Below are 12,225 nucleotides of genomic sequence, written 5' to 3'. Positions count from 1 at the left end.
AATCAGCAATTATGATTCATGATACAACCACCTTGCCTTTTCTCCCACTAAACAAGAACCGCTCTTGCACCTTGTGATGCTCGGACTCTTCAAAATCATCGAAGCACCCATGTCGACATGACACGGATACGGGTGCGCAATCCGTTCCGAATACACCATGGAAAAAATAGGTGTGGCTATTTCGTACAATCAACATTTACAGAACTTCTATGGAAAAAATGAATAATCCATCCACGGAGAGAAAAGAGAGAGAAAAGCATCTGGAAAGAGGGGAAAGAAGAAAGAAAAAAGAGATGGAAAAAAAGATAAAAAAGAAAATATACGAACTGACATAAAAAGAAAGAACAGAGATTCCTACTGGCTTAGTTTCCATGGTGAAATTGAAAAGAGATGAGAGAGGAGAAAGGATTGAAGAAAAGCATGGGGAAGAGAAGCATCGGGCCGTGGGATCTCTATACACTTAGAAATGTGACTTGAGAAGCTTTGAGAAGAAAACGTGCACCTAACCTATTAATTACAAAATTAGATAAAAAATTGTTATTTTAAATTTTTTTTTTTGAATCATCAGTGCGGAGAAGAGATAAGATTCCCATCTTCCGAATATTATTGGAAACTCTTAAATTTTAACAAAATATAATCGAATTCTATCCCAAAAAGAAATATAAGTATAAAAATTAAAATTAAATAAAATATTAATTTTCTAATAGAAATATGAAAAACAACAGCTAAATAAATTATTAATTTTTTAATAAATGATATATTTTATAATTTTTTCCTGTTATAATTTTATTTATTTAATATGCTTCCATTCAAATATGTTGAATTTTCATATTATAAGTTTTGTATTTATTATTATGTAGTTAATACTTATCTATAGATATAATTTATATAAAAATAAAAAATTTATATAAAATTTTTTTATTTTTGTCAAACGTAACCCGGCACTTATCATTCATCTGTATTTCTGTCTTCTAAATTTTGAAAATTAACGAATCCAACGGTTAGATATGTACCCGTATCCGACATCCGCATCCGAGTACGAGCACCCTAATCCGAGCAACATAGCTTGCACCTAGTATCACAGCTGGGATCATAAAGGTCCGAGCTTCCCAATTCCTCTCAAGATAACAGTCGTAGCTTCCTTCAAGAGCTTATGACAAAGGGGGCACGTCATGCATGCCTCGAGCGTCTTCCTCTTCACTTTCACCACCTGACCCGTCATCTCTCTCCTATTCAATCTCTCTCTATATAAATTGCTCTCTCCAAACGGCATTCAATTACAAATCCAACTGAGAATCATGAAGCAAAACAACATGGATACATGAAAAAAAAAAAAAAAAAAATAGAAACCAAAGGATTTTGTTTGGCTTTTACTTGACGTGGTGGTGGAGAGAAGGTGTGGATCTGAGAGTGTGATCGAAGTGGCGGCTTTTGGGATGAAACTGAGAAATGGGTTTGGATTGTTCGAGGTAAACATACGTTGGGTTTGAAAGATTTTGGACAAGGAAGCTCAGAGGGGGTTTTTTCAGTTTCGACGAAAAAGCATGAGAAAAAAACTAAGCAAAAACTAAAAGGATGTGTGTTACGCGTGCAACTGTGACCGTGAGTGATCACCGAGTCTCAGTTCGATAATTACTATTTACGGATTATGTATAAAATGCTTCCTCCAGATACTGGTACGAACAAAAAGAAAAAAAGAAAAAGACAATGTTACGTAAAACCTGCAATCTTTTATTCTTTTTTTTTTCTTTTATTCTTTTTTCTTTTTCTCTTTCTTTTATTTTTTTCTAAAATCCAGTTTAAGCATAATTTAATATGAAATAAAAAGGAAAATAAAAACATTTTTAAACTCTATGTTGGTAATTATGAATTAAAAAAATTGTAATTTCGTTAAGAACTTTCATTTTTATATAAACGTGACCTTCACTTTCGAATCCTTGAATGAAAACTAGTTTTAAGTCATTTTCTTGATGTCCATAAATTAATTTATGTAAATTCAAATAATCAAAATTAAATTAATGAAAAAGTAAGAATTATAGGATATTTTTTAATATTTTATTGAGTAGTTATACGTACAGGTATCAATTAATGGATAACCAGTAATTCCATGAGTATGGATCAAAGATCGAGATGTACAATAATATTACTAACTAAAAGAAAGTACCAAATTCATGTTTTATTAATTTTCCACTTACAAACAAAAACATTTTAGTCTTTTTCCTCTGTCTTGATTACGATTATACACCCTCTCGTGATCCAATAAAATTAATTGCCAAAATTGCAAGTCTAATTATGATTTGCAAGATAAGATCGGGAGATCTAATCAGTTTACATGGCATATATGGGAGAGAATTACTAGGTTTTTATAATTATTGAATATTGGGACAATGAATTGTATATTAAAGTAAAATAATGATCACAGTTTTTAGTTTATCCCTTATTATAGTATTATTATAAACTTAATGTATTGTCAAAGACATATATATGAATTAATTAAAAAGTAAATGCATGAATCAGGTTGTAATCCTCTTCTTTTGTTGAATGATCCTCCTTTATCAAAATATTCACGTATACATATATATATTGAAATGACTTCTCCTCCCTTATTAATTTGATTAGATTTATAATTATCTTTTATTGTAATTAGGAAGTTGGGTTACAATAACAAAAGATCAAACATTAACAAAATGGTTGTTAAAGTGGAAAATTAGACCCTTATTGTTGTAGGTAGAAACCCTATGCGTTTGGGTTGCTTTCATTGATGGTCTTTATTAGCTAGCGGATCAATTAATTCACTGAAAAAACAGTACCCTCATCATAACTCAATCTTCTATCTATATATTCAAAAACAGATGAAAAAAATTAGGTAGTAAACAGTATTCATGTAATTAAAATATCATTTATTTCTCCCAAATAGTCAAAAGTGTGCATTTAAAGCAAACACTTCTATAAGATTCTAAGAAGAGGGCAATATTTATTTATTTATTTATTTATTTTGCTAGTGGCTATGGTTGGGCCCCCACCCCAAGACTCGGTCCCGAGCACACGCAGGCTGGAATGTGGAACCTCTGCCACTTGAGCTCCACGGCGAGTCCGTTCGCTTATTTATTATACTTTTCATATTGCATAGATATTACATAGTCTCCTAGCAGTTGACAAACTGATAGCTGACCATAAGATGGCCTTGATCATGGCCTCTACCATTGGTGTCAATCTTGTTAAAGACATCAACATCCAAGTCAAGCCCACCATTGTTGCATTGGTCCACAATTCTCACTGTTGCTCGAGCTCCTGTCGCTGTGTTCGTTACCTGCAAAATTCGTTACCAAAAAGCTAGCTTTATCAAATCAAATTCAACGAGAACAAGAGAAGAAAATAAAAAATAAAAAAAAATAAAAGGCTTTAATTACCCTCAAGCATTTGCCACAAGCAGCCTGGCCACGAGGACCAGCAGGTCCACAGAAAGCGGTCCAACCATATTTGCGACGCCATTCCAAGGGCTTGTTTGCGTCCCATGTGGCACAGAAGGCATTAGCCCTCGACAAATCGTATCCGATATTCCGTGGATTGTACGAATGGTAAGTTGCTCTCACACGATTCGCTCTGTTTGCAGTCCCACTACCCACCAAGCAGGTAATTAGCAGCAGTACCATCAAAAAGCTCATTACGATCTTCCCCTGCATCTTCTCTGTTTTTCTGCTTATCTGGTTTTATTTTTTGAAGTGGCTGAGAATGTAAGTGGTGGCAGAAATGGATTGAATTTATAAAGGAGAGAGATTAAGGAGGACCTTATTACAATTACTAGACTAACCTTTATTGTTGGAAAAGTAGGCCATGGAAATGAAACTCTCCAATTTTCCCACTACCTTAGACTGATACATTATCAAACATGTGTTTTGTTGGGTGTGTGTGGCAGAGCAGACAGAGAAACATAGCACTTGGCTATTGTAGCACGGAGACACGCACTCACGCAATGTCGAGAAGGGGGAGGGGGGAGAGAGAGAGAGGGAGAGATATACCGACTTCACTTGGCCAATTTGGAAAACTTATCAAATAAACGGGTCATGAGTGGTTTTGTGGGGTGGGCATTGGACCGGTTAAACCGATTCGATTGATATATTTGATTTGATTTGGATTGATTTTAATTTATTAATTAATTTGGTTCGATCAAATATATAAAAAATTTGAAATGTTCGATTCGAGTTGCGAGTTAGATAAAATTTTATCCAATCCAACATGCATCAAACCGATCATCATATTTTATTAGTTATAAAAAGTTATTTTTGTTAACATTTTATTGTTAATTCTATATTATCAATTATCTTTTAAATTAATTAATATTTTAGTAATACACTTAATGTTTATTGATTGCTAATGCTAGTTACGTTTAATGTTTAATGTTTAATGTTTAATGTGTAATTTTATATTTGAAGGATGAATATAATATGGTTTATGGAGGTAGTGAGCTTTGCATGGCATATTGTGAGAATGTAATTGAAGAGTGTGGAAGAAGACTTTTTAAAATAATTTTCATTTTTATGGATTGTTAGTTTATTTAATTATAAATTTATTTTGAAATTTAAGATTTCAAATATAGGTTATATTCTATTTTATAATTAATAATGGTTGTAAATTTGTTGTAGAATTTATTTGTTGGTATATGATGTAATTGCATAATGAGGTTGTAATTGTAAACTTTTATTACAGTTGTATGGTTTTATGTTGTATTATTTCACATGTTTGATGTTTAATAGTTAATTTATTTGATATTTTTGCTTAGGTGAATGTATGTAAAAATTATTTAATTTAAATAATAATTTAAAAAAATACTTAATTCAAAATATAATATATGAATATAATTGAATATTGATAATTAAAAAGGTTTAAAAAAACTTTATACAATTTTGATATAATGTAGAAAATTTCTATTTTAAAATAGCAAAAATAAAAATTTTTTGACCAAAATCCAATATAAGGCCCAAACTGTTAGTCCAACCCAAACCGACCAATGGTCATTGGTTTGGTTCGGTTTCATATCCGACCCAAATCGAATTGGTCGGTTTAGTTTTAAAAAATTTATAAAACTAAACCAATCCGTACCAAACCCACCCTTAATGGGCGTGGTGGATATTTTTGGATCATAAAATATGGCTTTTGTATATCCCTTACTCCCTTAAAAGGGAAAGGAAGATTTTGGAACTTTATAGGATAAACACATATTGGAATATATGAAGTATATTTTTTCAACAACGATATTAAATTAAATTCTTGAATATGTAGGACTATCTGCAGTATAGTGTTCTCCAAAAAAATTTTCTGTGGTTGATTTTTTTGACATAATAATCTCAACTCGATTAGTGGTGAACAATTGAATATGTAAAAACAAATTGAAAACCCCATTAACTTTGAAAATTACAAGAAAAAATGTTAAATTAGAATATTGATGTTTTTGATATTTTTGTATTTGTATGTCATAGCTTTAATATACCAATTTATAGCAAGTAACCAATACTTAATGGATAAAAAGTGTTAAAAGAGTATTTTGGCAAGAGAATAGTTCTTTTTAACTTTAGATGCAGAGTTATTTTATATGATCCTTTATCTAATGAGTATTTTCCTGACCACGCATACGCAAAGTGGATTTAATTTTATTTTTTACTTTAAAAATATATATATAAATATATATATATATATATATATTTTTAAGGTTCATACGCAAACATAGCTTGACCGCAGCAAGTGTTGAATTTATCAGATTCAGACAAACCATATTCATAGATATCAATGACGAGCAGAAATTGTATATTTGTGTTGGCGTTAGGTCTTCTTCCACCTCATCTAGAAAAAAAATAAAATTGACCCACATAAAATTAATGTAAGATTTTTTTTTATTTTTTTTTTAGAGAATAAAAAAATTAATGTATGTTATTACTTAAATTAGCTCATTAAAAAATCAGTAACAAAATATTCACATGTTATCCATAGATTAAATAAGAAGCATTTTATTTTATTTTATCATAAATAAGAAGCATATATCATTATTATTCTTCCAAGTATTCAACGTTTACAATCAAATACTTCTTTGACACAAGAAGCATATGGCCATTTTATTCTAGTATTATTAGAAAAGAGATTAAAACACTGAAACAAGGAAGATGTTTTAGTCTCAACAGTTGACAAACTCGTAGTTTACAGTAAGGAAGCCTTGTTTATCGGTGTCAGTCTGATTAAACACGGGGGAATTTGGTCCGATATCTTTATTTTAAACACCTTAACGAGAAATACCCTCCCTCTTTTAAATCTTTTTTATCTACCCACCCTCTTTTCATTATTCCAACCTTACCCTTTCTCTATAAACCACTTACAATTTCTTTCTCACTCTTAGCAGTATCCCACCTACCGCATTTCATATCCAATATCCCTCTTTCTTTCTTTCTTCTCATAGTGCTTTCTGATGTTGGATTCGAAGGACGATCTTGAAGCTATGTAAGGAGGTTTTATGCTCAATTTCAGGCGTCCAAATGGTGGACCATAACACACACGACATTGATTCTGAAGCAGTGGAGAGAGAGAGAGGGAGACAGAGAGTTGCAGGGAGCTTTTGTGTGATTAGTTTGCTGATTTCTTTCTTCGACCATAGACTTGGAATCGAATTATGAAATCACTCGGACCGCTGAGTTCATTAGCAGTGGCGGCTTCACCAGAGTCGCTTTACAGGTGATTACTCCTCTTTGATTCTCGTGTCTTTTTTTTTTTTTTTTTTTTTCTTCTTTGGAAAAACTAAAACATATGAAGTAGCAGAAATAGATTATTTTGCACCGCCTTTTTACTAAGTTTTTAGGGCGATTGTGTTTTGGTTTGTGAATAAAACAAAACTAACCAAGTTTGTAAATTTCATTTCCCAGATGAGCTCCTAAATGAGGCGGTGATAGTTGGGAGTGTTTTGCTGGACAAGCTTTGGTGTCTACGAGAATCTCAATCCGATAGCGACTGGAATGGCAACGTAAAAGATGTATCTTTGCGATGATGGCTGACACAGCGTACAGTAGCTGTTGCGTGGATGAAGTCGGAGCATCGCACATCAATGCTGATTATGTCGTGCACTACGGCCACGCGTGCTTCAGCCCGTGTGTTCTCGTTAATAATACCTTTAATAAAGCCTTTTATTTTTTTACAAACTATATTATAGGATTGTTTGTTTTAAAGCCAAAAAAAAAAAAAAAAAAAAAAAAAAAAAAAAAAAAAAGTGTTTCTGTATATTATCTGAGAAATTTTGTCTTAGCTGTAAATTGTTCTGTCTCAATTTGTTTGCGTTCTTTTTTGGCATCAAGATTAGGTTTTGAAGCCAATGAAGCTTCTTCTTCTTTTTTAACCTTTTGAACTTAAAAAGTGGTTATTTTGTTTCTGTATATTATGCAACAATTGATTTTGGTTTCATAGTTTCAAAAGCCTCTTCTCTTTCATTATTGGCAGGACTACAACTCTTCCAACATTCTTTATTTTTGGAAAAGCTTCAACTGGTGTGTCCAATTGTGTAAAAAATTTATCAGATCATGCTGTGAGAAACGGCAAACCTGTCTTGGTAAAGCGGTTTACTAGAGAATTATTATTATGAACTTCTATGCTATACTAAATTTGCAATAAGCATGCTTTTTTTTTTTTTTCTAAATTTTTTTTTCACCTTTAGGAGGATTTAGTACTGAGATCATGTCGTTTCACATATAGCCAAAACAAATTATCTCAGCTATCCAATCTCAACATAGTTCATTCAATCTAAATGCAGGTCCCCCTTAGGCAAGAATATGCACATTTGATACAGCATATAAGAGATGAAGTGGTAGAAGCATGTATGAGTAGCTCTAGATTAGAAATCCAATTTGCTAGAACTGTCTTCGGACATGAGTCCACCAGAATCTCATAAGATCTCCAATGGGAGCTTGGAAGCAGCTAGTGTCTTCTCTGATGATAAATGTATCAGGACAGTAGTTGGTAATAGATATACCATTGGAGGCTTGGTCTGGGAATTACACGAGGAACACAAAATGGAGGACTACTTGATTTTTTGGATTGGTTGTGGAAATGCTGCATTTGCAAGTGTTATAGTGACGTTAAATGGTTGTGAAATAGGTATACATATAAGTTACCATGTTTTGTATGAAATTTATTGTGTCTGCATGTAATATTGCTTGAGATATTTATTGTGTTATTAAGTTTACTTTTCCTTTTGCCAAATTCTTCTAGTATATGCAAGTCCTTGTGCTAGTTCTCTCGCTCTTTCTCTAAATTAATAAATCTTTCTTTAATTATGGTATTACTGGTTTTAATCAGATATGATGCAAAGTCAAATTGCATGGTGACAGACTGATCTTAACAAAGAAGAATTCTTAAGCATAGGTATGGTCTCAAATAATGGTACTCTCTTTTCTCCTTTCTAAAAATCCACTCCCCTGCTTGTATTAATGTACAATTTGTTTTACTAAAAGAGTGATGATGTTTGTACAGATGTTACCTCGTCAAGAGAAGGCAAAGGATGTGAACATTGTTGGTATTCTGGTTGGAACTCTTGGTGTAGGTGTGTTCCTGTAGGCTTCTTTAATATTTCTCCTGTAGTAATTTACTCTGCATTTTTCATCTTTAGATAAGGCATGGCTTTTCACTGTGTTGGGATTCTAGTAAATTTTTATGGATCTTATCATGCACAGCTTGCTAAAAGAAAACTTTGTTGAATGATTTATTTTTTCCCAATTCTGTAGTAATTTTTTTGACATACATTATTTATTTATTTGTTTTTCTAATTTCCACCATCATAAGTTTAGCATATGTATGTATAATTCCACAACTATTGATGCAGCTGGTTACCTACACATGATTAATCTGCAAAATGATGGTTTGGTCATTGATTATATATGAATTTATTGTTCATAAACTCATCAAATTTTTTGGACGTTATTTGGTTTGAAAGTGGTCAAAAGATAAGAATCTTTTATTGGATTTATATTACAATTATTTAATTTTCTTTTTTCTTTTGTCATTTTTAATATCCATATGTCAATTAGTCCATTTGAGTGTCTTGTAAAAGCTAATTTATTCCATAAAACCCCTGCTTTAATGGATTTCTAAAGGTATATGTGGAGAATAAAATATTTTTCTATATGTGGAGAATATAAGATATTTTTCTTTCCATTGTTTGGTCAAGAGGCTCAAGCTAATATTACTGAGAAGCTCATATTCTAAAATGAGATTGAAATGTAAACATAATAGAAATTTTAACTTTTCCATGAAAACGTGTTAGGAATTGTTTTCTCTTTCTTTATCCTTTTTTTTTTTAATAAAATTCAAACTCCAAGCATGGCAATAAGTTGGGGAAATTGTTTCATTATTCAATATTAATGTGATGGTTAATAATGCTCCTAACAAACAACAACTTCCTCAAGACAGTTTATTTACACATGTAATTATCAATGTCAGACTAAGAAGACAAGATCAAAATTTGAATCTTATATGTATATAAGCTGAAACTTCATGGAGAAATTTCCAAATTATCATTGCTTTCCTTTGCCACCTTTGTGGAACAAAAAAAAAAAAAAAAAAAAAGCACACTTGAATGCCTTCTATTATATAGATTCTACAGTTTTATGTCCTCATAAATTACGTGCTGTAGAAACGATTCCAGATTATGATCCATGTAGAGAGGTAACTATCCATCCAGTGCCATATTTCCTTTCAAATTCTTATTAACACAAAAGGGTCCTTATAGAAATGAAAGAGAAAGAAATAAATTTTGAAGTATTTTTAAAGGTTCCCTACGTGCATAAATTCTACATAACAAACTTTTGCTACTTTGTGAGTGTGTGAGAGTGAAGGTTGAAAGTATATATAATGTGCGTACAATATGAAATATATTCATGTATTGGCATAGCATTTCTGGACTTGAATTTGTTGGATAAGTTTTAGGAAAAAAGTTTATTATGATATGCAGCCTCTATGTGAGCTTTTGTTTCCACGAAGAGCATTTGTTTTCTTTGAAATTATATACTTGCTATTACTTAAATTTTAAATGACATGCAAATAGCTTCTTGATTCATGCTATATGGTTAATAGTCCAATGCACTTGACAAGCTGCAAATGTACCTCTCGAAACTCACTTGCTTATGAGGATAATCCAAATGGTTGGACAGCTTTCTATTTTCAATTGATGCGTGCAGAATACCCTCACCTCAATGGCATGAAGAAATTGCTTAAATATTTGTTAGGATATGAAAATTGACGTAATTTTTTGTAACATTGTCTCTTTTTTATTATGTCATTCTGATCTTCTAATAATGCTCTGAATTGTCAGACCACTTGAATATTTTATATTTTATTTTAAAGCTTTTTATTTTTTATTTTTAATGAAATTTATGATTTTCAATTGAATACTTCATACATGAAACAGGTAAAACTGAGTCTTTAGATCCAAAAACAACTATTCTGGTACCTGAAGACAGATATGGACTTCATGCAATTGATACATTGGACCCTGACATGGTAAGGCCTAAATTCTTTTCTTTAAATTTATTTAACTTCTTATATTATGAAGCTAGTTTTTGAGTCTATTTTGCTACTTGTATGAATTTTTTTAAGGAGAAACTTCCAGATTTCCTTTGCAGATATTTCTTACTATCCTAGTTTTGGAGAATATTACCTACATCCTTCTAGAATCCCGAACCTGTTGTTGATATCCTCAACAATTCCTTCCTTCTATCTTGCCAGTTTTGGTGTTTGTGTTGTTCAAAGTGTAATCTGAAATATTTATTCCAGTTAAGCTCAAATAACCAATTCTAATGGCATCTTATGGAGTATCTGTAGGCAACATCAGGATTTTTTATATTATAATGAGTGGCCCATCCTATTAAGTGGCATCTTTAACAATGTATTTATTTGCATGCTTTTACTAGTTGGTTTATGCAGACAAGTTTGACTTTGAACTATATGTCTCTCACAATAACTTCATGTAAGATTCTCTAATAAAAATTTTCAATCTTTCACACCTAACATGGTAATGTTGTCAACCTGTTAACCTCACTAGTACATGTAGGAAATTGATAATAAAGCTCTGCCTCCTAGAATTGATTACTTTACATTTTGAAAGGCAGAGGATGTGGTTAGCTCTTAGCAACGTGCTAGAAAAGGGGTTTGTCTTAGGCAAAATTGCAATCAACAAAGCAAACAACTTTGATGACAGACACCTATTGTCTTCAACATGTTGCCTTCTTTTGATTAACATAGAAAAAAAAAAAAAAAAAAAAAAAAAAAAAAAAAAAAAAAAAAACTTCACTGACAAAATAAGTGATGGTGATTGAAGTGGATCCGAAATTTCAGGTGTTCAGAGAAGAAAACAAAATTGAACAGCCTTTGCAACTGCAGAGCATAAAAGTTACTAGTGCAGGTTTTGCCTTAATGAAGAATGTTTTATTTTCTGGAGCTTCTTGGGTTGTAGGTGCTTTAAATAAGATTCTGAAACCAGCCAGAAGATTGAGGAGAACATAGGAAAGTGATTGAATAGGAACAAAAAGAAGAAAAATGGCATAAAACTATGCTCAAGCTTATCCATCCGAGTCTACACCAAGCGAGGATCAGCCATCTAAGGATGAACCTGCTCAAGGTTTGATGCTGAGATATGGTCCTGTAAAGTAAATACTTCTTAGCATTTGTATTCAGTTCTATTTAGAAGTGGCCCTTTTCTAGGCCATTGGGTGATTGATGAGAGTTCATCTATGCCTTTGTATGTGACAATTTCCTATAATTTACTGATGTTTATGGAGCTATCTATTTCTTTTTTCATACGTTCTCAAATGGTGACTTGCAAGTGGCATAATTTTGTTTTTATAATTTCGAACCTTTAATTTTTTTTCTTTTCCTATTGCTTGTTATGCTTTCACAGTGCCACATTGTGCAATGGATTTATGCTGTTTTTATTATTGTGTTTTTTTTATCTTTTAACTGATTGCTTCAAAATGTTTGTATTCTTGGAATGTATGTCGAGTTATGAATTGTGAAATGGAAGTTCAGCCAACATAATGAATACTCAGGATACCACAATTATATTTTAGATTAGAGATGTGCAACATAATGTTAGTTGGATGTCGAAGTCACAAACGTACGATCTACATTGAAAATTTATTAAAATACACATCAACAACGTATTTCTTCCTAAACCAACTTATGTAATCCGGGCCAAATAAA

The 12,225-nt window shown here is 31.8% G+C and overlaps 1 protein-coding gene and 1 long non-coding RNA gene across 4 annotated transcripts; one reads left to right on the top strand and one right to left on the bottom strand.

Annotated features, from left to right (window-relative positions):
• Window positions 1-2,879: 2,879 nt before the first annotated feature.
• Window positions 2,880-3,990, bottom strand: LOC107412149 (pathogenesis-related protein PR-4). Its single transcript, XM_016019861.4, has 2 exons — window positions 3,411-3,990; window positions 2,880-3,310 (listed from the first exon to the last, which is right to left on the bottom strand). Exons 1-2 carry the CDS (start codon window positions 3,681-3,683, stop codon window positions 3,146-3,148), a joined length of 438 nt encoding a protein of 145 aa, XP_015875347.3. The 5' UTR covers window positions 3,684-3,990; the 3' UTR covers window positions 2,880-3,145.
• A 1,774-nt stretch (window positions 3,991-5,764) lies between these two features.
• LOC107403998 (uncharacterized) lies at window positions 5,765-11,826 on the top strand. 3 transcript variants are annotated; one of them, XR_009634308.1, is made up of 8 exons: window positions 5,765-6,717; window positions 6,906-7,127; window positions 7,474-7,582; window positions 7,784-8,127; window positions 8,329-8,394; window positions 8,503-8,572; window positions 10,436-10,527; window positions 11,362-11,826. It is a non-coding gene; the product is annotated as an uncharacterized LOC107403998 (long non-coding RNA). The 3 variants fall into 3 exon arrangements; XR_009634307.1 differs by lacking the exon at window positions 7,784-8,127 and having other exon boundaries at window positions 5,773-6,717; XR_009634309.1 differs by lacking the exon at window positions 7,784-8,127 and having other exon boundaries at window positions 5,775-6,717; window positions 11,480-11,826.
• The last annotated feature ends 399 nt before the right edge of the window (window positions 11,827-12,225 follow it).

This window comes from Ziziphus jujuba, chromosome 10 (assembly GCF_031755915.1).
Source record: "Ziziphus jujuba cultivar Dongzao chromosome 10, ASM3175591v1".
Classification (NCBI taxonomy): Eukaryota; Viridiplantae; Streptophyta; class Magnoliopsida; order Rosales; family Rhamnaceae; genus Ziziphus; species Ziziphus jujuba.
This window is presented reverse-complemented; position numbering and strand designations above follow the sequence as displayed.

Excerpts from the sequence above, each read along its gene's own strand:
- LOC107412149 (XM_016019861.4), bottom strand. The coding sequence starts at position 3,683 with ATGCAGGGGAAGATCGTAATGAGCTTTTTGATGGTACTGCTGCTAATT. Across the intron at positions 3,311-3,410 it reads CTTGTGGCAAATGCTTGAGG|GTAACGAACACAGCGACAGG; the intron begins GTAATTAAAGCC and ends CGAATTTTGCAG.